The sequence below is a fragment of the Mandrillus leucophaeus genome, unplaced genomic scaffold (genome assembly GCF_000951045.1).
Source record: "Mandrillus leucophaeus isolate KB7577 unplaced genomic scaffold, Mleu.le_1.0 Scaffold488, whole genome shotgun sequence".
Taxonomy (NCBI): domain Eukaryota; kingdom Metazoa; phylum Chordata; class Mammalia; order Primates; family Cercopithecidae; genus Mandrillus; species Mandrillus leucophaeus.
In genome coordinates, this window is record NW_012105231.1 from 361,321 (window position 1) to 388,448 (window position 27,128).

General features: G+C 54.6%; 1 protein-coding gene across 4 annotated transcripts in view; it reads right to left on the reverse strand.

The window, feature by feature from the left end:
- LDB3 (LIM domain binding 3) overlaps positions 1 to 27,128 on the reverse strand; it is a 93,514-nt gene that overhangs the window by 48,165 nt on the left and 18,221 nt on the right. For 2 of the 4 annotated variants that reach the window (XM_011995390.1, XM_011995391.1), the window contains 4 exons: positions 23,930 to 24,133; positions 18,845 to 19,014; positions 18,339 to 18,375; positions 1,187 to 1,332 (listed from right to left, as the gene is read on the reverse strand). In XM_011995390.1, coding sequence (XP_011850780.1) covers positions 1,187 to 1,332; positions 18,339 to 18,375; positions 18,845 to 19,014; positions 23,930 to 24,133 — 557 coding nt within the window. Of the gene's footprint in view, positions 1 to 1,186; positions 1,333 to 4,525; positions 4,715 to 18,338; positions 18,376 to 18,844; positions 19,015 to 23,929; positions 24,134 to 25,517; positions 25,541 to 27,128 lie in introns of all 4 variants that reach the window. The other 2 variants (XM_011995392.1, XM_011995393.1) reach the window with 2 other exon arrangements.

Sequence of the window (27,128 nt, forward strand, 5' to 3'; positions counted from 1 at the left end):
TGGCGGGCTGGGCGAAGACAGCCGGCGGCCGCCCCGGAAGGTGCCAGAAGCGCCTCCTCGGAAAGAGACGGAAATATCCTCCTTGCGCCCCGGCAAGGCCTCGCCTCCACCCGCCGCTTCTCCTCCAAACTCCTCTCCAGCCTCCCCTCCCTGTGTCCTCAGTCTCCGCAGGGGCAGCCGCTTCCCACCGCTCCATCTAAGGCTTGTCGCTACTGCAAAACGCCACCTCGCCCTGCGGAGTTTGCACCTCAGAACCGTCTGTCCTTGCTCCTTCTCTAGGGACAGAGAAGGGCACCTCCCGTGTGACAGACGCTGTGCTGGGTGCTTCATTCCATTTCCAGAACACGAGGTGTCCATGAACATCACAGCCTGGAGGGATGAGGCGCTTTGCCTTCGACAGCAGAGCAGGCCCTGGCACCGGCCTCTGTCTGGGGCAAAAGCCGCTTCGACCACCCACACTCAACCCTGCTGTCAGCGAGCTTCATGAACCAAACCCCCGGAGCAAGGCCCGCCCTGACTCAGTGCCTGTCTCATTTCCCTGGGCTCCAGCAGCAGAGAAAACTTCCCTGGGGTCTCTCCCTGCGCCTGGATAGGACCTGCTCCCGAGTCCAGGCTCCACCTGTGCTGTTCTGTATCCCCATGGCTTCGGCCAACTCTCGCACACTGGCATGAAACGGAGAAGAGGGAGTCTCATTCTGTCGTCCAGGCTGGAGTGCAATGGTGCGGTCTGGGCTCACTGCAACCTCGGCCCCCCGTGTAGCTGGGATTACAGGTGTGTGCCACCACGCCCGGCTAATTTTTGTATCTTTAGTAGAGTTGGGGTTTTGCCATGTTGGCCAAGCTGGTCTTGAACTCCCGACCTCAGGTGATCCGTCTGCCCTGACCTCCCAAAGTGCTGGGATTCCAAGTGTAAGCCACCAGGCCTGGTCCAGAGAAGACTTCTCTGTTCTCCTTTGCTCTCCCTTAGAATCATCCACTACTTTCTTGCTCACCTGTCTCCCCCAGGCCAGATGCAGGCTCCATAGGATTCTGACCCACAACTGGAGGATGGAGGGTGGAGCCTCAATAGCAAGACCTCGCTTCCCATTCTTCTGGGGATGTGACCCCAGAGCCATCTCTTGGCTCTTGCAACTCCTGGAACCCACCCATGGCTTTAGACAGCCTCCCCTCCTGCTCTGCCTCTTACCTGGCTGGTAGACAGAAGGCCGGATGCTGGCAGTGGTGACAACCCGGGGCTTGGGTGCAGGGGCGGCGGGGCCCTCACTGTAGCTGGTGTGAGTGGCAGGTGCTGAAGAGGCGGCCATTGCTGGGCTGTAGGAAGAGGCCTGGGGCCTGGAACCAAGGGGGGAAGGGTTACACCCAGAAGGACACCCCCACTGGGGCCTGCAGCCAAGGCAGGCTGACTCCCAGGTCTTCAGAAGCCTCTGTGAGGACACCTGACAGAGACATTTCTTGGGAGCTGCCAGAAACTGTGAAGGAAGGACCATAAGGGTCTCAGAGGGGAGGAGGGTGTTCCTTGGGTGGCTAGTGCCACTGCCTTTGGAGAGAGGGAGAAAAGCCACCAGCCAGACAGGAGGACACCGGGAAGACCCTTCACTGTCGTGGGGAGAGACTGCCCAGGTGGGACTGTGGAAGAGCGCAGAGGTAGGGGAGAGGAGAGAGATGGCGCTGGTCAGAACTACCTACCCCCATGAGCTCGTGGGGCACCTCAGCCCCTGACCACCTGGCCTCTTCTGCCTACTCTTTTCTATTGTTGCTGGAAGGAGCAGCAAAGTCTCAGGTTTCTGGGCACAGATACTCCAGGGAGAGCTCAGGAGAAGTCAGGAGACACCCGCGCCGCTCCCCCAACCCCGTCTCTGCCACTCAAGGACCCCCTCCCCCCAGCAACACACACCTTTTCTGCATAGAGTTCCTGTTGTCCTCCTCTAACTGGGTTAGTTGTCAAGGGGCCTAGAATCACCTTTCCCCATGTGTGGCCCTGGGACAATGGGGTCAAAGAGATTTTTTTAAAAAGTGTCCTAGTTCATTACCCTCAGCAGAGTATGTGCTTGGCCTCTCCTCCCAGAGAGCTGAAGGCTCCGAGAACTCCTGGAATCCAGCCGCCTGTTGAGCCTTCTCTGATCGGCGTTCCCCAGTTGTGTTTGTTTGTAAAACGCTTTTCTTCATTTAAAACTAATGAACACCTTGCAAAACACATCCCTGGTCTTTCAGATCTCAAAGGGGACCACATGCCCACACCCAGGGCAAATGGGTTATTGCTGGAGGTGCTGGAGAAGTGAGTCCTGCCTGCCACCCCCACCCACCGCCCCATGGCTTCCTGCCTTCCTTCTGTCTGTTCCTCAAGGGCCCGGGCCCTGCTGGGCAGAGCTGTAGGATGAGGAGTGCCTTCCTCTCCGGGGCTCTGAGAAGGGGGTGGCCCTGGGATGAGAACCCACCACCAAGCTTCTGAGTGGATCCAGAGAGTTCTGAGGGGCTGTCCCAGACAAGGTGGAGATAAAATGAGCCTCAGGTAGCCAGCATCCCAGACCTGGAGGCTGTGCACACTTGCCCTGTCAAGCTGCCTAGTTTCTGGCTGAGTGAAGCCATTGTCTCCCCTCCCCAGGCCCACCTGCCCTTCTCTGGATAGATTTCTGTGCTGAGATCAGCAGAGTAGGGGTCTCCATGGAAGAGGAAGAGACAGTGTCCAAGGGTTGCCGGGCTTCCATAGGGATGGGGGTGGGCCAAGGGGCAGTGGTCTTAGCCGGACTCCATCAGTGGAGGACACTTTGCCCGCAGCCCAGGAGCTACAGGTCCTGAGTCAGGGACTGGCTCTGGGAAAGGGAGCAGAGGCTTATGGCATCCATTGAAAATTCTGAAGCCATGCTCCCATGAAAGACTGGGGGTTCCATTTGCCTCCCATGGGCTCCCCCAGCTCCAGCGCCATCCCAGCCCATGTGTGAGGAGGGGAGGTAGGTTTGCTCAGAGTACAACCCCGTGACCCCTTCTACTCCAGCCCCACTCCCCGCTGGGCAGCCCTCTGTGGCCCTCTCCAAGCTCCACCCAGGCCCCAGCTCTCCTGGCAAGGCAAAGGGAAGGAAGGGAGGACTCCCCCTGTCGGGGGCGTCCCGAGGGCTCCAGGAGCTCAGCCGTCGGCACGCCCAGGACACTGAGACCTGAGCCTGGTGCTGGTGCCTGCCTTTGAGCAGGGTTGGGGCCCCAGGGATGAGGCTGGACTGCCTGCAGGGCTCTAGCATCTATAGCCCCTCACCATTCAAATTGGGAGGCTTCTTCCCACTCTACAAGAGATATTTCTTGCCCTCCTCAAAATCTCTTCTTTGTGCGGGTAGCAAGGCCTTTATATGAAGAGATTCTGGTATAAAGAGGGGAAGCAGTGTCCTAAATCCCCCAGAAAACTGGGATGAAACCATCCCTGGAGGGCCAGGCTCCTCCTTCAGGCTTCAGTTGGGCTGGGGAAAGGCTGGTCTTGGGCACCATGCAGTTAATGTGAAGCCTGGGATGGGGGCAGCAGACAGGCCTGCGAGCCAGTTTGCTCATATCAATCCCACCTCAGGCTGCACCATGGACCTACCCATTCTGATCCAAGAGGCATGTCCCCCCCAGCAAACCCTGGGGGCCAGGGTGGGAGACTGGGACACCTGGGCTCCGACCGCAAACACTAACTGGCCGACTCTTGGAAGCCCAGACAGAGCGGGCCCCATCCAGCCTGATGCGCCACATGGCCACTGCAGAGTGACCTGTCAGCCTAGCCCCTCTGCCTCCCCTCTTCTCCCCTGGCCTTTGGTCTCTGCCTTGTTGGGTGTCTAGGAAGGCAGATGCAGGAACTCACAATACTTGTGTCCTTTGTATGTATTAGGTGTTTTACAGACATTTTTTCTATCATAATCTTATATAATAGGTGTTTGGTAAACATCTTAACAGACGAGGAAACTGCAGTTCAGAGAGCTTCAGTCAATTTTTCAAGGTTACACACAGTAAACTGTGGAGCAGATATAAATCCCACTATACTGGGTGCCTCTGGCGTTAACATGCTTCTCCGAAGAGAGGGGAGGGGAAGTGGGAAGTTCATGGCTAAACTCTCTCTGACGAAATCTGACCTGCCTTCCCTGCCCAGCTCCAATGCTCCCTCCTCCATGGAACCTTCCTTGATTTCTCCAGCCCACAGGGATGACTTTCATTCTACCTAATCTGAGTTCCAGGAACAAAGACTTTTCACACAGTCCCCTTTTGTTATCTAACACTGTGTGTATGAGTGTGTGTATGTATCTATGAGAGAGACTGTTACCTCCCTCACTGGTGTATGTGTCCCTGGGGGGCAGAGTGACAGTCCCTGCTACAGTGGTGCACACCCCTGAAATTCACCCTCAGTTTCCCCTTCACACTCTGCACCAAGCAGCACTGGCCTTGGCTTCTTCCAGGCCTGTGGGCCCTAACTACCTTGGACACAGCTGGCCATAGGTGGACCCAGAGTGGGGCGTTTCCTGTCTCCCTTCCCCAGGGTCAGGCCCGGCACCTGTGGGCCAGTTACCTTGGGCTGTCGGCAGAACTTGAAGCAGGGGCTGTAGCGGCGGCAGAGGTGATGGCAGTGTGGGCAGCAGCTGTAGCCAGGGGTGGCGAAGCTGCACTGGGAGAGGCAGCAGCAGGCGGCTGGGCAGAAGCGGGCAGCAGCGGGGTGGTGGCCTGGCTGGTGCACACTGGCGCATGCTCAATAGGGGTGCTGATGAGGTGGGACCAAAAAGACAACAGGTCAAGGGAGCCTGGAGACCCCATGAGGCCCCTCTGCATGGGGGCAGGTGGGTGCAACAGAGGCAGGCTGGGCAGAAAGCGCCACCTGCCTTGCAAACAGAGTAGGATCCTCAGAGGGTATGTCTTCCAGCTGAGGGAAGGAGCTCCTCCAGGATCCCAGGAGCAGAGGCTCAGACCACAGAAGGGTCCCAATAACATCAAAAACTTTTTCAATCCTGGAGGCATTTCCCACCCCCACCTCTCAAATTTTTCTGTCCTTCCTAATTTTTCTTTTTCAGCAAAACAGTGTGGTAGAAAAGCCGATGGAATTACCCACCCAGGTTCCTCCCTGATCCTGTTTTCACCCTTCCCCATTCAGTCGAGGGCATGTGCTACCTTGGGAAGGAATGTTACAGCAAAAAAAGCAGAGTGAAGATATTTGAGTGTCAAGAACTTAGGCTCTGGAGTTGTGAGAACCTAGGCTTTGGGCTCTGAAGGACTCGGCACCAACAATACAGATGGCTGAAAGCTACCATGGCAGACAGAGCAAGGTTACCTGGACAAAAGTGGGCACTGTGGCAAGGGGATTCAAGAATGGAAGCCCCTGTGCTCCTTTTCAAGGTCAAACCTGGGGAAGTGGCAGGACCCCAGGGTTCCCCATGCCCATGGTGAGGGGCCAGACAGACCTGAAATAGCCCAAAGATTCCCATGCCTCTGTGTGGCCTGGGTGCCATAGAGAATTTACCATGCACCCAAGAGTGACAAGAACATGGTCCTGAGCACCTGCAGATCTGAAAGACCTTGTAACTGGGAAAGAGAAAGGCGATCACTCTGCAAGTGTGGACCAGATGGGTTGGGGATGTCTCAGCAGATGCCAGTGCAGGCAGAACCTGACAGAGGACCAGGTATGCCCACACGCCCCCACCCTGAGTGCCTTGGCATTCTGTAAGCATCTCTTCCCTAGAACCACTCTAGAAAGACAAGAGCAGTCAGAGCTAGGTGGCTAACTGTAAAATGGGGTGGGCAGAGAATAAAAATTAAATTATAGGAAAGCAAAGAAATGCACATTCTTTACTCTTTGATTTGTATTTGCAACAACAGCAACTGGATAAATGCATTTCCTGCGAGTGGGAATGACTCCCCCCATTTTATGCTGTTTGTTTATTGACCTCATGCTATGTGCCAGGCATGATGATGTCTTTCCTTCCTCACAGCAGCCCTCTGATGTGGGTATCATGGACTCTATTTAATAGATGAGGAAATGGTAACAAAGATAATTCAGTTGCTCAGAGTCCTACAACTTATCAGTAAGAATAGCAGAATCTGATTGAGGGATGTTGTGATTTGAATCCTTAACCGGTACCTCGTGGAGGAAGAAATAAACCTCTTGTTGTGTTGTGATCAGCCAAGTAGAATCTTTCCCCAATAAAAGGCACTATTCTTATTTGAAATAATTAGAATAACAATACTTTCCATTACTAAGTGGTGCCTGTAGTCCCAGCTACTCGGGAGGCTGAGGCGGGAGAACAGCGTGAACCTGGGAGGCGGAGCTTGTAGTGAGCCAAAATCACGCCACTGCATCCAGCCTGGGCAACAGAGCGAGACTCCGTCTCAAAAAAAAAAAAAATTAGCCGGGTGTGGTGGCGCATGCCTGTAATCCCAGCTACTGGGAAGGCTGAACCCTTGAACCCAGGAGGCAGAGGTTGCGGTGAGCCGAGATCGTGCCATTGCACTCCAGCCTGGGCAACGAGTGAAATTCCATCTCAAAAAAAAAAAAAAAAAAAAAAAGAAAAAAAGAAAAAAGAAATTACCCTATTACTCCATGTTATCATTTCAACCTCCCTGAGCCATTGGGATTGTGACCCTCATTTTGTAGATGAGAAATCTGAGGTCCAGAGAGATTGTGTCTCTAGTAAAACATCACAAAGCTGCAAAGTGGCAGAAAAGGGCTTGAGGCCTCACCACTATAACACTTTGCAAACTTCCGTGTGTGCTTGAAGCCCCTGGGGATCCTCTTAAAATGAATTCCTAGTTAAATAGGTCTGGGGCAGAGCTGACAGTCCGTATTTCTTTTTTTTTTTTTTTTTTTTTTTTTTTTTAAACTGAGACGGGGTCCCACTCTTTCGCCCAGGCTGGAGTGCAATGTCATGATCTCAGCTCCCTGAAACCTCCACCTCCCAGATTCATATAATTCTCCTGTCTCAGTCTCCCAAGTAGCTGTGATTACAGGCATGCACCACCACACCTGGCTAATTTTTGTATTTTTAGTAGAGATGGGGTTTCACCATGTTGGCCAGACTGGTCTTGAACTCCTGACCTCAGGTAATCCACCTGCTTCGGCCTCCCAAAGTGCTGAGATTATAGGCGTGAGCCACCGCACCCAGCCGAGAGTTCACTTTTCTAACAGGCTTCCAGGTGATGCTGATGCTGCTGGCCTGTGGGCCACACTTGGAGTAGCTGGCACTAAAGGGGTCTGCCCTAGATAGGAATGCAAGCGGGCCCTGAGCTATTTGCAAAAGCATCACTGAATTGCTTTCCTCCATCTGGTGAGGTGTATGGTAAAAAGAGCATGAAATATTGTGAGAGGGTCATGGAAGAATAGAGCTGGAGAAGTGGCAAGGTTGAGGTTGACTGCCCCCATGGGAGAGAGAGTGCCATCCTTCTCCATAACTGCGTGGGAAGCTTTTGGGATGGGCAAGAGCAGTGGCTACATCTTGCCCAGGTCTTCCCTGACTTAATGCTCAGGGAGGCAGTCTCGGACAGCCCAGCTTGCAGGCCTGCAGTCGTGCCTGGCTCTGACCCTTCCATGAGCCCGCTTGTGAAAGAACCTTGCTTCTGGAAGCCATGCCGGTGATGTGACTACCTCAGAGAAGTAGATGCAGTCTCTGAAGCCACACCATTGAGCTGGCTGCTCAGACCCTCCTGTCAGTGTGGGCAGGTATGGCCTGGGATGGCTCAGGCTGACACAGAACACTGATCTCCTTGATCTGCTCTCCATGGCCCTACACCACACTTCCAGTAGGCTGCTTGGAAATGAGGACACTGCACAGGACCAGGGCAATGACAGTGTCCAGGCTGGGGACAGTATTCTGCAGAATGAATAGGAAGTTGGCTTTGCCTGTCTCCTTGGCTCCAATTCACTGTTAGGCCAGCTTACCTGCTGATCTCCCCAGCCAGAACTCCAAATAAACCCTGGATTCCAGGGCATGAAGTTGGAGCTGGATGTGGGCCCTAGGAAAATTCATCATTGACCGCAGCACCAGGACAGTGATCACCACCAGGTATACCTGGGTATGCACGTAAGGGAGCCTGCTGCTTGGGGTTCTTGCTGAGTGGCATCCTCTCTGGCACCACTGTCTAAAGACACCAAGAAGCCAGGGCCTAGGGAAGGCAGAGGAGGCATTAGAGGGTGTCTTGAAGGATCTTGGGCTCTTATTCCATGTCAGTTCCTGCCTGAAGTTCCACAAGCCCCCAGAAGCATCCTGAAGGGCGCATCATAGAGCAAGCACTGTGGAGAACTCACTTGGCCCTGGCTTCATTCCTAAAGACAGTGCTGGTGAGATCATCCCAGCCTGATCTAAGATCTACAGTTGCCTCCTGCCTTGGTCATAATTCAGTTTAAACATCTAAGCAAAAACCAAACTAGACCCAAATGCTCATGGCTCCTTGGGGGGACGGCGAGGCCAGGAGAAACACAGCCTGGCTATCGTCCCCTTTTCAGCTTATCTCTTCCCTCAGTCTGGTTAGCATCAAGGTGGAGCATGTTGACTGTGTGCCCCTGCTCTTCCATGGTGGCTCTTGGTGGTGGGAATGGTGGGGTTTGGTTGATGCTGTTATTGATAACTATGATACTATGTCTGGAAAGGATGGGGATGGTGGTGGTGGTGATGCTGGGTCTTGGAGTTGTTGTCACTGGGCTTGGGTCAGAACTGTTGGTGATGGTGGGGGCCTTGTGATTGATATTGACAGTGCTAAAGGGGTGGTTGCCACTATGGGGGTGATGATGCTACTTGTGTTGGATAAGATGGTGAAGCATGAAAATCTCTGTTGATTGGGTTGATGATAGAATACCAGTCAGATGGTTGATCTTGAAATTATTCATGCTGCCACCTACCTAGTCTACATTCCACCTTGCTGCCTGGTGACTATGGCTCAGGGGAACCCTGAGCTGCATCACTTTGCCCCAGGAATGCTCCACTGCAACTCCAGGGCCCACGCTGCCATTGTGGTCTAGGTGAAGAACACCTCATCAGCTATAGTGTGAAAGGTGCCCTGCAGCCTTTGCTAGTTCCACTTTGCCTTCAGAATGCATTCAAAATCCCATGGCCTGGGAGTCTAGATGCAGACCACTGCTAACCATGACATCCTCTGCATTCTCTCCATTCCAACCAAAATGATTAACTTGGGGTTTTGGGACACCACTTCTCATCAGCATCTCTGCTTGCTCTGCTTAGAGTATCTGTCTAGGCTTTTGTATCTACTTCCACCCTAATTCTAACCATTCCTGAAGATAAAATACACTGACCTCTTCTTCCAGGAAGCCTTCTTTGATCCATCACTTGGAGGGATGCTCCCTGTCTCTGGACCATACATGATCATCCTTGCATTGGGAACACAGTTATATTGGCCCTTTCTGATTCCTTTAGCACTCACAGTAGTCAAGCATCTCCACAAATGCCCACAGACACTGGATGCTGAATGAAGACATCTTTCCTGCTTATACCGAGAGGTTTACACGGAACCCAGCCTGGGGTCCCCCAGGGCACTATGTGAAGGGGTCTGGGGTAGGTGGGAAGGCAGGGCTTCAACTAGGTGGCTCCAAGAGGGCTCCTACAGGCTGGGGTCTGGGAGCAGGGGTCCAAGAGCCCACCAACTCTTAGTGGTTGGCTGAGGTCCTTTGCCAGCCTCAGGATACCCACTGCCCAGGACCTCTCTGTATCTGGCAGACCCCTGCCACCAACCCATCCTTGGGCCTTGCAAGTTCTCTATAAAACATCAGCCAAATATGGGTGTGCTCCACGAGGCCTAGATGAAGGCAGCAGGATGAATGAAGCCTGCCTGGCCCAGGCATCAGACTGCTGGAGGCAGGATGAGGTGGGAAGCCAAAATAGGTTGGCAGGGGGCTTTAGGGAGCATCTCAGAGTGGATAGGCAGGAGAGAGTGGCCTCAAACACCACCCCCTCCTGGTGGGATTGCTAAGGTTCCTGGAGGCAGAGGGAAAGCCTCTGCCCAGGCAGCAGGAATGGGCGCAGGGCTCTGGCCAGCCCAGCCACAGAGGAGGCAGGACAGCCTTGAGGGCTGAGCCTCAGCATCTGCTTCTAATGTAAGTGCCACCACTCTCATGTCCTCAGCCTGTGATTTCACACAATCAGGGACATGGAATTGGCCTGGAGAAGCCTTGCCATCATGGGGTACTTTCTAAGCGGTCGGGCCTGGGTCAGGTGAGTAGGGTGCTAGCTAGTGGGTCACAGCTCAGCAGGACATGAGCCTGAGGCCGGGCTGGGATCATTTTGACTGCTGCTGCCCTTTCTACCCCTTCCTAAAAGCTCAGGACTAGGACAAGGCCACAGGTGGGTGGGAGCCAGGAGCAAGACCCAGGTGGAAGCCTTCCCAGCCCTCTTGCCTCCTGACACTTGAGCAATAATCTGCCAGGGCTGCCTTCCATCTCTTCTCCCCTGAGCCCCAGCCCTGGCCCCCTGAGTTCCCTTGTGAACTGCTTCTCAGCCCAGGTGTGCCCACTGGAACCCTTCTCTTGCCTCTGGACCAGGATCGAGCATAAGTAGCTCCTTCTTGCGAAAACAGCTTGCGGGGTGCCTTCTGATGGGGCGGGGCAGGACAATGGCTCAGTCTGCTGGTTGCAGCAGGGTGTGGGAGGAGAGGCAGGGGGCATTCAAGTATTCCCATACGCACTGCCCTGTGGGTGACTAAGGGTGCCCAACGGGCCTCAGCACAGATTCCTACCAGCCATCCTCCCACCCTGGGTTGCAGCTGGGCTCGGGACCTGTGGGGTAGGAGAGCAGCAGGACCAGAGCTGCGCTGGGTCCTGGGACTGGTGGGCACTGCCCCTGCCCCTCTTCTGGTGGCGCCTCTCCTCTCTCTGTGCCAGATCGTGGCCTCACAGCCCCTCTCAGGTGGGACACACACAGGCACAGCATGACTGGGGCTTGGTGTGGTTCACTTCAAATCTTCTTTATTTCAGAACAAGCATGCTTATATGTACAGAAGAGAGAACTATGGAGCCAGCACACACGGTACAAAAAGGAGGGTGCATGCCCCCACCTCACCACTGCCAGGAGGGGTCTTTGCCTCATCTACCCTGGGGCTTCCACTTCCTCTTCAAAGAGCCCTATTCTGGGCTGCCCTGAGCTCCAGAGGACAGCGAGGGAGCCGGGCAGGGCCAGGGATCAGCCTCTTCCCCAGACCCTGATCTATGGGTGACTCATTCTAGGAGGGGATGAGGCCAGGAACTAAGGATGGTGGGATACCGAGTAGTGGCCCATCCATTTCCCTTGGTTCTGGGGTGTTATGCCAGCAAACCCCTCATGCCCTCTCTGGTCTACAGCTAAGGCCCTGTGCAGAGGGCAGGGGCTTGGGCTACAGGCAATTTGGGGGGTGGCAAGGGTTGCCCCGAATGGGGCAGGTTGGTGGGTACAGAGGAATTGGGAGGTTTGGTGGGTACAGAGCTGCAGGGGGCTGGGCCCCAGCATCAGCTCTGGGGAGGGCAGAGGACAGAAATGCTGCGGTTGGCCATCAGAGGTGCCCCCAGCACAGTTACACATTGTCAAGCATCACCGTGGGGCTCACATGCCAGATCTGTGTGGGGGTAAGGAGGGAGGGGATCCAGCCTGTCGGGGTGGGGGGATTCCAGGCAGCCTTTTAGCTTTTAACATTAAGGATTTGGGCTGAAAGGCCATGGTGCCAGTTGCGCAATTTGGCAAAACGTGGGCTGTTACGTTCCGTTTCAAACCTTTCCCTGTGGCACAGAGAGAGAGAGAGAGAGAGACAGAGACAGAGACAGAAGGAGAGAGAGAAGAGAGGAAGAATGAAAGGGGTTAGGGAATGTGTTCACCATTCCCCTGTCTAACAGGTGGGGCAGAGGGCATGGGAGGGAGGGAATGGGCTTGGAGAAGCTATGCAATCCATGGGGTACATTGTAAGTGGTCAGGCCTGCGTTAGGGCAAGACCCAGAGTCTTGGGGACCAGGATGGAGGGACTGAAGTTCCTGCCTTGAGTGAGTTGGGAGCCATGGAGAAGGAACCTGGCTAATGGCCCTGAGGGCAGACTGACTAAAGGGGGCCTCCCTGGTCCATGTAGTGAGGGCTAGGCAGGGCTGCTTTGGCTGTGAGCTCTCAGGATTGAACCAAACAGACAGGTGCACCTCGCATGATCTCTGTCCCCTAGCTGGGCATCAAGAAGGAAGAGCGCCTATCCCTCGCGATCAGGCTTGGTGGGCAGACCTGCCCCCTCCCTGTGCTGCCCTGGCCTCGAAAAGCCTTCACTGTCCCCAGAGAGAAGCCTTTGCACACAGCTCCTGCCCACGCCTGCCCATCAGGCCTGAGCACAGCCTGGGCACATGCGTGCACACCCACACATACTCACAAGGTCACTGTCACAGATAGAGGGCCAGGACTTCCGGCCACTTCCCACCAGTGGGGCCTCTTGGGGCTCAACCCACACCTGCTCAGCTGAGGGCACAGTACAGAGCAGGCAAGCAGCAGCCAGAAACGTGGGAATGAATGGAGGAAGAGAACACCTGAGAAAGGCCAGTGCCACAGGCATCAGAATGCAGGCCTTCCAGGCTGGAAGGTCCAGTCGCATCCTCCAGACCAGAGGTGTCCACTGGTGGCCAAAGGGCCACATCCAGCCACAAACACAGTATGTTTAACCTGTACAGTGCTTCCAACTCAATTTAAAAATTAATTTCTGAGTCCATACCATGAGATGCTTCTTAGCAATAAAAGGGAATAGATGAACAATTGGAGCACTCAACCACTTGGGTGACCCCTGGGAATTATGCTGATTTAAAAACGGCCAATCTTAAATGGTCCCATGCTGTATGATTCCATTTATATAACATTCTTGAAAAGGACAAAATTATAGAGATGCAGGACAGATCACAAATGAGTGGTTGCCAGAGGTTAAGGAGGTGGGTGGGTGCTGGAGGGGAGTGGGTATGGCTATAAAAAGGCAGCATGGGGCATCCTGGGTGATGGGAAGTTCTGTGTTTTGCCTGTATCAGTGTCAGCATCCTCTTTGTGTTATTGTGCTTTCATTTTGCAAGATGCTACCATTGGGAGATGCTGGGTAAAGGGAACATGGGATCTCTATTATTTCTTATAACTGCACTGAATTTGCAATTATCTCAAAGTAAAAAGTTTAATTAAGAAGTTAGTCGGGTGTGGTAGCTCATGCCTGTAATACCAGAACTTTGGGAGGCCGAGGCAGGCAGATCACAAGGTCAGGAGTTTGAGACTAGCCTGGCCAATATGGTAAAACCCCGTCTCTACTAAAAATACAAAAATTAGCTGGGTGTGATGGCATGCACCTGTAGTCTCAGCTACTCAGGAGGCTGAGGCAGGAGAATCACTTGAACCTGGGAGGTGGAGGTTGCAGTGAGCTGAGATTGCACCACTGCACTCCAGCGTGGGTGACTGAGTGAGACTCTGTCGCAAAAAAAAAAAAAAAAAAAAAAAAGAAAAGAAAAAGAAAAAGAAAAAAAAGAAGTTGGCCGGGCACGGTGGTTTACGCCTATAATCCCAGGACTTTGGGAGGCCGAGGCTGGTGGATCACTTGAGGTCAGGAGTTCAAGACCAGCCTGGCCAATATGGTGAAACCCTGTCTCTACTAACAATACAGAATTAGCCAGGCATGGTGTCACATGCCTGTAATCCCAGCTACTCAGGAGGCTGAGGCAGGAGAATCGCTTGAGCCTGGGTGGTGGAGGTTGTAGTAAGCCGAGATTGCGCCACTGCCCTCCAGCCTTGGAGACAGAGTGAGAATCCATCTCAAAAAAAAAAAAAAAAAGTGAATTGCTAGCATATAAAAATCAGGAAGAGCAACTTTAAGTCTTTGAAAAGAAGATGTGGCAGTGCTGGCCTTCTATTTCTGCACAGTAACAGTCATCGGGTCTGGCCCCCACGTCCGCACACTCACAGAGGTCCTCGGTTCTGCACGTGCTTTACCTAGCAGTCTCTCTCTCTACCCCTTGAATCCTGCATACTGGGTCTCTGTCTAAGACTGTTTGACAAAAGGGACCCACTGCTAACATATAACATATTTGAAAACCACCAGTCTAGTCTGAACTTTCCTTATACTAAGAGGAAGCTGAAGCCCAGAGAGGTCACATGAATGACCTAAAGCCACACAGAAACTCAGGGGCAGAATCACAATCTAAGTGCCGGCGTCTTCTTCCCTTGCCACATACCTGCCTATCTGAGGTTGGGGTGAAGGGGTGGAGATGGCACGAGCAAAGGTGGTGTGGCGGGGCTCCTTGAGTCCTGCTGACAGCACTACAAACAGTCCTGACCATCCCATAGACACTACCCAGAACACAGGGGCACAAGATCAGACACAGGCAGTTAACCTGTAAATCGTCAAGTCCTAGCAAGGCCTGTGGAGGCTGGGTAATAGTTTGTCATCAGTGCTTGGTGACAGGGACAGGGACAGGGACAGCCCTGGAGAGTCCGATCTAGTGAGCATGCTCTACTTGAAGCTGTTTGAAAATCCTCAGCTAGCCAAGGAAAGGAGCCAGGAGAGGAAGGCACAGGAAAGAGGAAAAGAGACAGGAGAGCAAGAGCAAGACAGAAGACTCCCCAGGGGCTGCTTAGGCAGTGGCACCTGGGGCAACATCCCTGGTGCTCCAGTTGTGGTTTTCAAACTCGCTAGGGTGGCAGAACACCAGGGACTCAAAATCCAAAGAAGAAAGGTAATTTTTTCATTGCTTTCTTACAAGGGGCCCATTGGCGGGGGCACCCATTGGCAGGAGGGCCCTGTGCTGTGCGGCAAGTAAGCGAGGTGGCTGCAGTGGGGGCAAAACTGAGAGACTGCCCAGAGGAGGGAGGGAAGGGGGGGTCTGAGGCTGCAGGAGGGAAGAAGCGGAGCCAGTGAGCCCTGGCATTTTGTTGGAAGAAGCTTAATGTTTGCATGATGGAAAAGGGGCATGGAAGGATTTTTACATGATCTGGGATGGAAAGGGCTGTGTGATGCAACCCTCACCTTCAGCTCCTCTAGGGACTCTTCACTAAGATCAGCTTTGTTCCTAATGCTTGGAAGGATGGGGAGGTGCAGAGCTCTTTACCCAGGCGGGCATCAGGGAAACGCAGAGGCTGCACTTATAAGGGATCAGGGGGATGTCTGGGTTTCATGCTGGGCTACATCCAGGATGGTTCCCCCAAGCAGTGGGATCCAGATGCCTTGCAGATCCAAGCCCTGCCTTGCCCCCACCCAATCCCTAATGTGGCTGCCCAGTGTGGATCTGACCTTTTGGGTGATCAGGGCCCTGGAATGCCTTTCCAAAGTCAGAAGGACTCTGAGATTAGAGGCTCAGCTTGTGGGAAGGAGGCACTATTTCAGCTACCTCCGAGGGAAACTGGGGAGCCACAGCATCACCTATAACTACTAGAGTAGCTCCTATGTGGAAGTAGGCAGGAGGCTGATGTTCAAGTCAGCCCGGACAATTTCCTAAGGTGCCTGGGTCCTTCTAGAGTGGGAAGCTAAATTCATAGCTGATGCCTGGGCTGTTCAGGCCTCTCCCACCTCACCCGTAAAGATAGAGTCTCTGGAAATTATACTCTATCTTGGACTGGCCAGCAGGTTGGCACTGGAGCCTCAGATAGAAGCTACATGCTACCAGACACAGAGATACCATTAGGAGCCAGGACCTGAGAGGAGAAGAGGGCTATGAGCTGTCATGGGACTCTGGGGGTGGACCTTGGAGGCAGAGCAGTGATGGAGGTGAAGGGAAAGTTTGCAAGGTCTTCTTCACATGTGGATTCACACCTGACCTCGAGGTCCCAGAGCCCCTGCCTACTCACTCAACATTCCCGCTAACTTTCTCACCACACAGCGCCAGGAAGGAGAAAGCACGTTTGCACGGGTATAAGACTGTGTCGGTGTCACCATGCAAAGGCTTGGCAAACTCAGGCTCTGCTGGAGTGAGACACTTGGAAGCAGTTTACAGTGAAGCCTCCCTGGGGAAACTCAGCCTTCAAGACAGACCCTGAGAATCCCCACTGGGATTTGGAAGGAGAAAGAGAATGTGGCTGCTCTCAGCCAATAAGATGGGTCAGGAGAGTCTAGGGGTGCAGCTTTGAACTTGGAAGTGGGAACAGATAGAAGTGCGGCTCAGGCCCCTGAGGAACAAGACTCTTGACCGGCCTGGACCAGGGTGGGACAAAGCATTTCCCTTCTGCTCAGACGGTGACGTGGGTGAGCCTGGGGCCCCAGCCATGACCAGTGATCACAGACACTGCTTTAGGCTTCAATCACAGACAGATTAAAACTGCTACACCCACTGCACCCGCCTCTGGCTCCATGGGATAGTTGTTTGGGATTCAGTGACATGGGTGGCTCTGCCCATGAGGACAACTCTCCAGAAATTAAAGTCAGAAGAAGGGAGAGGAGCCCCCTCCAGACCTAGGCAGAGGCTGGCTGGATGCCTCAGAGCCTCCACTGCAGGGCCTGAGACCCCAGAGACAGGTGCTAATGGGGTGAGGGAAGCTTCCTGGGACGGTGGGAGGAAGTCAACTGGAGCCACTTCCCAGGCCCTCTTCCCAGATTTCCCTAGGATGAAACCCTGCCGTAGCTGGGGGAGAGGCTCCAAAGGCTGCCTTTTGCTGAGGCTGAACCAAGCTTTCATGGGGTTAGGCCGCTGGCAGAAGGACTACTCTCCCACCCTTCAATTACCCTCAAGACCAGGCAGAACAAACTTCAAGAGATGTTCCTTGAAGGAGGGAAGGGGAAGGCCAAGGACGAGGCCTGGGGACCCCCTTCAACACTGCCTTTGTGCTCTCCTCACTCAATAATTTTGCAGAGCCTGCAAACATTCCAGGGGAAAGAAATGACAAAAGTTTGCTGCAATGCACTTCCACAGTACTCTTTCCCGTTCTAAAGACATCTGGCTAATGAGGCACAAGCTGAGCATGACTGCCTTGCATACCAGAGGGAAGCAGAACATTAAGGAACCAGAAGGGAGCCGAGAGGGCGGGGCTCTGGGTCCCAGGGGAGGGAGAAAAGAGGCCCCCTGCTGGCCTCTTGCTGGAAGGAACCCGGGGGGATTTTGAAGCCGCTTGCTCTGGGGTGTGTGATTTAAAGACTCCTTTATCAAATGTTTGGGAACATCTGCATTGCTCACTGAAGCAGCTACAGGGGTGGCTTCTAAGAGGAGGGCAAGACAAGCATGGGAGCAGCACGCAGGGGCAGCGGAGCACAGCAGGAGGGGAGAGCTGAGAGTTCTAGGACTTAAAGTAGCTGGAGCTTAACTTCTGTGCTAAATCAAACATCCCTTCATCGCGGACTCTTTAGATGCCCTGCAGGCACTGAAGGGTTAAGAACTGTTATTGGGACTGCATGCCATCCTTAGCAGGACTGGCACGACCCCACCTTAGACTTGGATGCCTGGCCAAAAAGTGAGAGCAACTTGAGTTGGCAAAAGTGTTGGTTCAAAAATAAAATCCACAAGTCTAAGCTGGCTCGAGTCTTACTCTGCGCGGGTCACATGGCCACTGAGTGTTGGGCCTGCTGGTTAGAAAGTACAGAAAGCTTGGCCCAGGGTGGGAGGGTGCCCTGAGCCCCAGCCCCTTGCACAGAGGCTGCCACAGGATGCACTGGCCCAAGGCAGACAGTGCCAGGAAGAACATGCGGATGACATATTTGCTACCGGAAGTGTCCACACAGTCACAATGAGCCCTGCTCCTCACTGTGGAAGGCCCTAGCGGGTTCCAGTGAGTTCCAGGATGGCATGGCCCCTCATGCTATGAGCACCTGATGGGCCACAATGGTAGGTTGGTGGCTATGGCCTCAGACCTGCAACTGAGGGGGAAACCATGCTCTAAGACCCCCAGCTTGGCACAAACCCGTCCTCATGTCCAGGGCTTGTTCTTTTTTTCAGCAGCTATTTTGCTTTAAGCAATTTACAGAACTGATACCTCAACGTGGGTCTGGACAGGTGAGTCCAGGGGTCAGGCGTTTGTGTCCAGCACAGACCCCTGAGTGCCTGTTTCCCAGTGCCCAGCCTTTGGAATCACAGGGGAACAGGCCCTGAGATGAGTGGGTGGGCAAGGTGGCCAGCCGGGTGTCCTCACAGGGAAAGATGCCCTCATTCTCAACAGCCCAGCAAAGGCCAAAGCAGCCCTGCCCCTGCCCAGGGATGAAGTTGGGAGAGCCCAGAGCCTTCGCTCTTGTAGCCTGGGCCTGGAGGACAGGACTCGGGTCCAGGTGCCCGCCTCACTGACCCAGGATGCCGCCTCAAGCTAGTGTCAGCTGGAGCCCTTTGCAGGCCAGGCTTTCCAAATCCATGAACTTGAGAGGTTCCTTCCATAAGTGATGTGACCTGGGGGCTGCCCGGGAAGGGACGGGGCTAGAGGGCAAGGCCACAGAGCCTGAGTCCAGGCACTTACCTTGACCTTCGTAGAGCTTCTTCATCAGGGTCTTGCACTGTGGGTAGAAAGGAGCTGGTCAGGGCACTCACAGGAGACACAGCAAGGAAAGTTGCTGGGGCTCTGTGGGCACTGAGTCCCCAGGATTCAGCCAGGCCCAACATGGTGACTACCCCTTTGCCTGTCCACTGTATGCTGGGCAGAGGCCCCAGAGGACATTGGGAAAGGGTCAGGGGGTGGCCTGAGAGGGCCTCATCCCAGCCCTGGGCAGTCATCTCACCCGGAAGTTGCACACCAAGCCTGCTGCTCACTGTTGGAGTTGACATTGGAGCAGAAGGCTGCTGTCACCAGACAGCCTGTCCGAGGGGCCCAGAAGGAGCCCTGCCAGCCGCGGACAAACCATCAAGGCTGGCCCACCTTCAAGGGCAGGTAGCAGGACTCCCTGGCTTCTGCAGTGCTGGGCCCAGGCCCCCAGTGGCCCCTTAGCATCTCCCTCCTCTGCACCCACCCCAAGAGCCTGCACTCACTGAATTCTGTCCCTGTCATCTGGGCCAGGATGCGGAAGGAGCGAGACTGCAGGTTGGAGGAGCGGCGTGCCCACTCGTCAGCCTCATCTTCCGGCTTGTTCTGGTTCTTAATCACAGCCTGGTAGACGGGAGAGGCGCTGTCTACGGTAAGGTCCTTAATAGGGAGGCTCCTGCAATGCAGAGAGAGGCCGTGGGCGAGGGCTAGGCTGGAGCCCGGTTCCCACCCTGCTGGGTCCCTGCTCCATGCCCATTGGTGGCCCCTATTGTTCTGTCCCCACCTTGCCTTTACCCATTGCTGTCTGAGAACTTGAGATATGGGCATGACCTGGGTCCTCGGTGCTCAGGTTGGTCACAGTGAAGCAGTGACTCCCCTCCCTCATGAGAGACAGGAGGCTCAGATCCCTCAGGTCTGCCCTTCCCCAGTGCTAACTCCAAGCCTAGGCCTTGCCCCCACCCCTATCCCTAATGTGGCTGCTCAGTGTGGATCTGACCTTTTGGGTGATCAGGGCCCTGGAATGCCTTTCCAAAGTCAGAAGGACTCTGAGATTAGAGGCTCAGCTTGTGGGATGGAGGCACTATTTCAGCTACCTCCGATGGAAACTGGGGAGCCACAGTTTCCATCAGAGACATCAGCAGAGACATCCCCACCCCCAGATCCCCTTTACAGAGGGAGGAAACAGAACAGGTCTTCTTTGACCTCCCTGAGCAGGCCATGAGTTTGGGGCTGGCTGGGGAGAGGCCATTCGGGGACCCAGAGGCTTCCTCAGGGTCCATCTGCTGCCCTCCTCACACTTTTGGATCCAAACAAGGAGCTGCCAGTGCTGTCACTGCCCTGGAAAAAGACTGGGGCCCTGGGCTCAGTGCCAGTAGGCTGACTGTGCTGGGAGCTGGTAAGAAACAAGGCAGCGAGGCACGGCCCTGGCATGGCCTGCAGGGACAGGGGATTTCTGGCCTGGGGAAGTTGGAAGTGGGGCTGCACGGAAGCCACTGGTCCTCTGTCCCAGAGAAGCGCAGCTCTCTGTGGGGGACCACGTGACCTTCCCTTAGGCTCCCAGGGTCTGGCACATGATAGGTGCACAAAACTCTTGGCTGAAGAAACAAATCCTAGATCAGAGCCAGAAGGAACCCTAGAGCCCCTCGGGTCCAGTGCCTCCCAGCCTGAATCAGACTGCAGTGCAGGCCATGTTCAAAAGCCTTACAGCCCACTTGCCCTGGCCAGGGGGCCAGAGGACCAAGCCACCCAGCCCACCTTCTCAGAGGCGTGGGAGGGCTCAGGTGAAGCCCACAACAGTAACAGACTGCTGGCCCAGCCCTCTCCTCTTACAGATGCTAAAGCTGAGGTCCAGAAAGGCCAGCCAACTAGCCCCAGGTTACAGCAGATAGGGGTCCCATTGGGCAAGAACCTAGGTTTCCTGGCTGCTAGCCCTGTGTCCTTTGCATTAGGCTCCCTGTAGTCATAGGGCTCAGGAAGGCTACTTCTGCCCAGTAGGAGGCCCTGGACCTATGCCTGGAGAGATGCCCTGTCCAGCACTCTCCTGCCTGCCTCTCCCTTTCCCCCAGAGGGCTGGTTGGCTGGAAGAGGAACCTCCCCAATGTCCATGTCTTATACCCTCCCTGCAAGGAGTGCGACAGGGAACTGATCTAGTCTCCCAGGACTGGTCCCTGTGTTTGGCTCAGGGTGGGCTACAAGAGCAGAGGTGGGGAAAGGTGATCGAGCTTGGGTGGAGCTGCCCTGGCTTCCCTGAAGGCCCCGCCCTGGCCCAGAGAGCTATAGGTACTGGCAGCCTGTGGTTGGAATCAGCTGGGAAAGACCAGCAGAGGCTTCTGGGGTCCAGCCAGGGAGGAGCCTGCAGCTGCCCAGGGAGCAAAAGAGAGGGTGGAATCTTCCTGTTGCTGGGACAGGCCATTTCTAGTATAGGGAGGAGTCCCAAGGGTTCCTGAGGTCTGGGTGAGATGGGCAACAGGAAGGCACAACTGGGTCTCCCTGGTACTGGCTCCTCACCCACTGGGAGGGTAGGGAAGGAGGGAGTGTGAACTGTGCAGTGGGTGAGGGAAGGCGTGGATGCAAGGCCCTTGAGCCTCTCTACGGAGCTCTGCAATCCAGAAAGTGGATGGAAGGTATTTGCTGCTGTTTTCCTGGAATGTGCCCAGGATGAGCTACCCTGTGCCTTTCTTGGCTCCAAGGGTTCAAGAAAGCTGCCGGGAGTGAGTCCCTTGGGACTCAGCATTTCTGGCTTCGTTTCCCACCGCCCCATGCAAAGACCAGGGACTCTTGTTGCTGCTGTGACCAAGACTGGCAGTCAGATGAGCAGTCAGATGAGGAAACTGCTGTGCCTTTCATGACACCAAGGCTCAGGGAGAATACACGCAGAGAAGATGGAACAGGTCCTGCAGTCCTGGGCCCTTGGCCTGAGTTCACTCTCTGGACCCACTTTCAGCTTGTTCTTCTTGCCACAGAAAACACTCCACAGTCACCGCAGCATCAGGTCACCGCTGCATTTACTTCACTGTGTGCAGTCCCCAATCTGATTCATCTTTCCCCTCCCATGGGTGGTCATGGCAGGCACTGGCTCCTGCAGATACACTTCCCATGCAGATTCTGGGGAGTGGCCTCCAAGAGGTTACCTTGTCACCTTGTCACCTTCTAGCCCTGAATAATGGCTCAGTGTGGATTCTAACGTCCAGGTCTACACTGTCCCAGTGCAGATAGGAAAGGCGGGGGGAGCCACCCCAAAGCATGGCAAGGAGAACACAGGTATGTACCCCAGCCTGGGCCTGCAGCGTGAGTGTCATTACTCTGTGATTTCTGTGACCACAGTGACATTATTTGGATAAACCCCAAGAGACAACTACTTGCCTGGAAAGGCTGCAAGGGATGTCGTTTGGCTGACAGGTGGGTGTGAGGAGGAGCGTGGACAGAGCACGTGGGCTGACCACTGGTCCTCAGACACATCCCACCAAACCCACACACCATCCCACAATCAGACAGATGGATGACGGGACAGACACTGCGGAGTCTACTTACGCCAGCGGTGACGCCCTGCCAAGCAGAGGAAAACCCAGCCGTGAGTGCGCGTCCATCATGGGATAGCAGAGGGGCAGCGCACACAAGAGAGCCGGGTTAGGGTCAGAAATGAGTTATTGGAACGGGGTGGGTGAAGGAGGAAGAAAAAGAGAAAAAACACGGTCAGTGAGGAAGGAACCATGGAAATTAACAGCAGAAACGGGAGCACGTTATGGCCAAGAGGGTTACTCACTGGCACCACGGCATGGTCAGCTCAGCGTGGCTGCATTAAAAGGAAGAGGAGAAGAGGACCCTCTCCAGGCATACCAGGGGAAGAACAGGGAGGGGACGGGAGGGGACAGGAGGGAGATGGGAAAGGTCCTTCAAGAAGCCTTGATTAATCAACAGTGCATCAGTTCCAAAACTGATGGATGCCCTAGTGGTGAGATCAAATGATAGCAGTTTTCCCAACGTGCAGGAAACAGAAAGTTAGTGAAGAGCAGTTCTTCCATTATTTTCCATTGAACTTCCCTTTGGCGATTGCTACTACTTTTAAGAGCACACCAAAGACACACATGACAAAGAAACGTTAACAGGAAATCCCTGTTAGCTCTTGGGCTTAGACAACCTTGTTTTTCTGGGTATGCATGAGCTAATGCTTGTGTTTTTAAACTTGCATGGTCATATTTTCTGCTTTGAATGATGGAATTCAATCAACCTTGCCCAGAATTACGCCAAGAGCAGCAGCTCTGAGCCTTGGGAGTTTGACTTGAAGCTCTAGGACAGGTGACCTCTGCCCCCTGGTGGCCTAGGGGAAGTACTGCATCTCCAAGAGGGTCCCAGGCTCCTCAGTTCCAGCAGAGCCTAGGGAGCCTACACTGTTCCACCCTTGGGGCTGGGGAGCCTGCCCTGTATAACCTGCATGCATATCACGGCCACAAGGGCTGGGGTCTGGAATGGCCAAGTGAAACTGGGTTCCCTGGGACTTTTTAATCCCTCCATCCCTCTTATTACATCTGTTTTCCTGGCTTTGGAAAAAAACATCGCTGTCATTTCAAGACTTTTTGCCTTGAATTGCTGGGGGATCCTGCAATTCTTGTCCTGACCCAGGGATAAGATGTTGCCCAGATTGAGAATCAGCCAACACAGTGGTATTCCCAAATAGAAAACAGTGAGGAACTGTGTGTATGTGTGTAAGAAAGAAACAACAGATAGACAGACACACACACACACACGAGAGAGAGAGAGAGAGAGAGGGAAAGGGAGAGAGAGAGAAAAAGAGAGCAACAAGGAGGAAGACAGAAAGAGACATACAGATAGAGGGAGATACAGAGACACGCAGAGAAAGGGAGACACAGAGACACAGAGAGGGAGACATGGAGACACACAGAGAGAGGTCTGTCTGCATGAATGTTTGCATTGCTAGCATTTTTCATCCACAAATGATTTTCAGCCAACTCTTTCTTTACCAACCCTCGAATTCCCCAACCATAGCTAATGGGCGAACTCCAGGAACCAAGGATGTCTTAAATGCCACTGCCCTGAGGCCGGGCTTCCTGGGGCAAAGAGGAGGGGATTGCTCCCATTAGTGGGACTGATTGCCAGCAGTACTGTGGATAGCTGGTCGCAGACCCCTTCCAAAACCAGAAACCCAGCCAGTGTGTTTGAATCAATTCTCAGCGCTGGAAGAACCTGGCAACGTCCCCCTCCTTAAAGGACAGCTTCGCTGTGAGAGACCTGGGGGCCTCCAGGATGGTCCCCTTGTTAAGAGGACTGTAGAAGTCTCTTCTTAAGCCAGCCTCCTCAAGGAGCCTGGGAAAATGCAGAGGCTGTGAAAAGCACTTTGAGAAGCCACCATTTTCTGCATTTCTCCACCCTTCTCCTAAAGCTGACCATGGAGAGGGTCTGAAGAGAGGATACCTACGTTCCAGAAGACCCTGCTGAAGGCTGGCTCCCCTCCAAGGGCCATGCCCCCAGGAGGTCCAATGTGAAGGAAGAAAGCTGGTCCCGATGGCGCCCAATGGCCCAGACCCCTCGGGCTCTGGAGGCGCTGAGTGGTGGAGGAGGAGGGAGGCGCTTACCCACTGAAGTCACTGCCCTGGGCCTGGGCCTGCCCAGCGATGGCGTCCATGATGGCATCCTGGGAGTACATGCTGATGGGCGTGTTGTACTGTGCATGGATGATGGTGGCCTTGCCTCCCAGCCCCTTCACCTCGATGGGCTTGTGGGTGGACAGGGCCGAGTCCTTCAGGGCACTGGGGTTGAAGCGTTCCTGGTAGTCGGCGCTGGGGGAGGGGTGGGGGAGTACAGGCAGGGACGGGGAGGAGAAAAGGGCAACAGGTGGTGGTTACATGGGTGGCCAAGGCAAGGGCTGGGTGCAGTGGGTGTCGAGAGAGATCTCCCAGAGCCGAGGCCCTGAACCCCTGTAGGCTGCATAAGTCTCCCATTGGTGGGTGGTCTGGGTCTATTCAGGAAAATCCTTGGTACCCTCCCCCAAAGCCCAGTGCAGAAGGTTTTCTTTTTTCTTTTTTTTTTCTTTCTTTCTTTCTTTTTTTTTTTTGGATACAGGGTCTTGCTTTGTTGTTCAGGGTGGAGTGCAGTGGTGTGATCTCCACTCACTGCAGTCTCAACCTCTCAAGTGGGCTCAAGTGATCCTCTCACCTCAGCCTCCTGAGGTAGCTAGGATCGCAAGCATATGCCACTATTTTTGTTTTTTTTTTTGTAAAGACAGAGTCTCACAATGTTGCCCAGGTTGGTCTTGAACTCCTGGCCTCAAGTGGATCCTTCTGCCTTGGCCTCTCACAGTGTTGGGATTACAGGCATGAGCCACCACTCCTGGCCATAGAAGGGTTTCCTTGCCCATCTTGGCGTTCCCAGATCCCCTGCAGGGCCTGGCTGAGCCTGAGCTCACTCCCAGGGTCTGCAGGGGCTGCCAGGCACAGAGAGATCTCCCACCACACACAGCAGGGGAAGCGGGGCGTGGGGCTGGGGGTAGGGGATGGGAGCAGCAGCCCAAGCTGAGTCCAGAACGCCCCAAAGGCGAAAAGCGGCTCCAGTGGCACCCACAGGGATTCTGAGCAAGGTTTCTCCATGAAGGGGCTCTTCCTGCAGGCCACCCTCTTGGTGGCCCAGAGCTCTGCTCTTCCAGACGCTTCAGGGAATGTGCTTCTTCCTCAGAACAGGGCTCCGGCTGCCCAGGCCCCCTCAAGTCCAGTTTGCTGAGTGGCTGGCCATCCTCTACCCACAGGAGGCTCTTCCCTCCAATGGATAGGTGTGCTCCCCGGGCAGACAAGATCCAGTGCAGCCCTTCTGAGGGGTCGCCAGGACAGAAAGGTCTTCAGGCTCACACAGGCCCAGCAGCAGCACAGCCTGTGCCCCCTTCCCCCAACCACCGTCACCAACCCCAGGCGCATCTTAAGCAGCTGCTGCAGCAGGAAATTGGGAATGAAATTAGAACCATCGAATGGAGCCCCCACTCCCACCCCCAAATGCTTCTACTCCAGCTTCACACACATGCAGGCTCACCCAGGGGCACAAGTGCACCCCACTCATACATATGCACACACATGTACACATGCCAGCAGGCACACCCTATCCACGTCAGATACACACAGACACATGCTGGGGCTGGCACGCAAGCGCACACACATGCTGTCCTTTGATACTAACTTGGCTGGAGAGTTGGCTACCACCTGGGGAGGAAAAGGGCAAAGAAGACAGGGTGGTCAGAGGGAGGCTCCACCGGGGGGAGTTTGAGCGCCGGGGCCATCATCAGCCTGGTCATTGTGGAGGCAGAAGCAGCCCAAATCACACTGGGTGAGGAGAGCAAGGAGCAAGGAGGGAGAGCTGAGAGCTGGGAGTCGCAGTGACTGGGATGCTCGGTTTGGTTCAGAGACTGACACAGCAGTGTTTCCCTCTTGGGCGTTCCCCAGTGCCCTCTGCTTTGCCAAAAGAAGTGTTTTCTTATCCATCTTCAGGGACACTCGTACCACATACATGAATCCCCCACATACAAACCTGGCTATAGATCCCAGAGAGGAAGCTGCAGGTGGAGACAGGACCAGCTGTGGCTGCTATGGAAAAGGCTGAGGCCCAGGGGCCTCCCTGCCTGTCCGCATCTCTGAACTAAGAGTCTGTTTTGTGGGGGCAGCTCTGGAATTCTGTCCTGAGCAGGCATTGCGGTGGTGAGGGGGCAGGGTGTGCGTGGGGTTACCTATGCCCTCCAAACCCGGACCTCCTCTCCCTCCCAGAAGAGACACAGGCAGCTCTGGCTGCTCCTCTTGGGGTATAGGGGAGTGGGGTGCACAATCCCCAGGGGCCATTCCTAAAGGCCCTTTGGGCCAGCAATGAGGCAGGATGGAGGAGCGAGGAGGCTCAGGGAGAAGTGTGAGCTCAAGGCTTTTTTTTTTGAGATGGAGTCTCGCTCTTTCACCCAGGCTGGAGTGCAGTGGCTCGATCTCGGCTCACTGCAAGCTCTGCCTCCCAGGTTCACACCATTCTACTGCCTCAGCCTCCCAAGTAGCTGGGACTACAGGTGCCCACCACCATGCCCGGCTAATTTTTTTTTTTTTTTTGTATTTTTAGTAGAGACGGGATTTCACTGTGTTAGCCAGGATGGTCTCGATCTCCTGACCTCGTGATCCACCTGCCACGGCCTCCCAAAGTGTTGGGATGACAGGCGTGAGCCACCACGCCTGGCCGAGCTCAAGGCTTTCTGAAGGAAAGCGCCCAGCCGAGGCAGCCCAGCTCGGACAGCATAGTGAGAGGCCCTTCCTCTCACTCTGACCTGAGAGTGAGCCTCCCAGAGCATGGTCTCTGTAGGGAAAGCAGTGTCTGTCCCGTGTTTCTTTAAATGCAGATTCCCTGCAGTGGCAGACCCTGTGGCCAGTGTCCCTGTCTGAGGCCTGTGAGGGAGACAGTGTGGAAGGTGGGGGGCTCTGTCCCCAAACTCTGCCATCTTCTTGAATCTGCCCAGTTTCAAGCTGGGGGAGCCTGGGTCCCAGCCGGCCTAACCCTGGTCATTTGCAGCCAAACCCTGGGGAGCCAGGCTCAAGTCAGTAGTCCCTGTCCCAGGGAGTGCCACAGTGGCCCTGCTCTGCCCAAGGCCTGCCACTGCCTCAGAACTGATAAAATTCCCTCTGTCCTCCCAGGCTTAAAATAGCTGCAAGTGGAGCTATATTAGGAAAGGGCCAGCAAGGAGCCCCATTCCTTCTCCATTTTTGGCCAGTGCTGACAGCTGCAGGGTCATTTCTTGCCCTGACCAGCCCAGGGCCCCCTGCA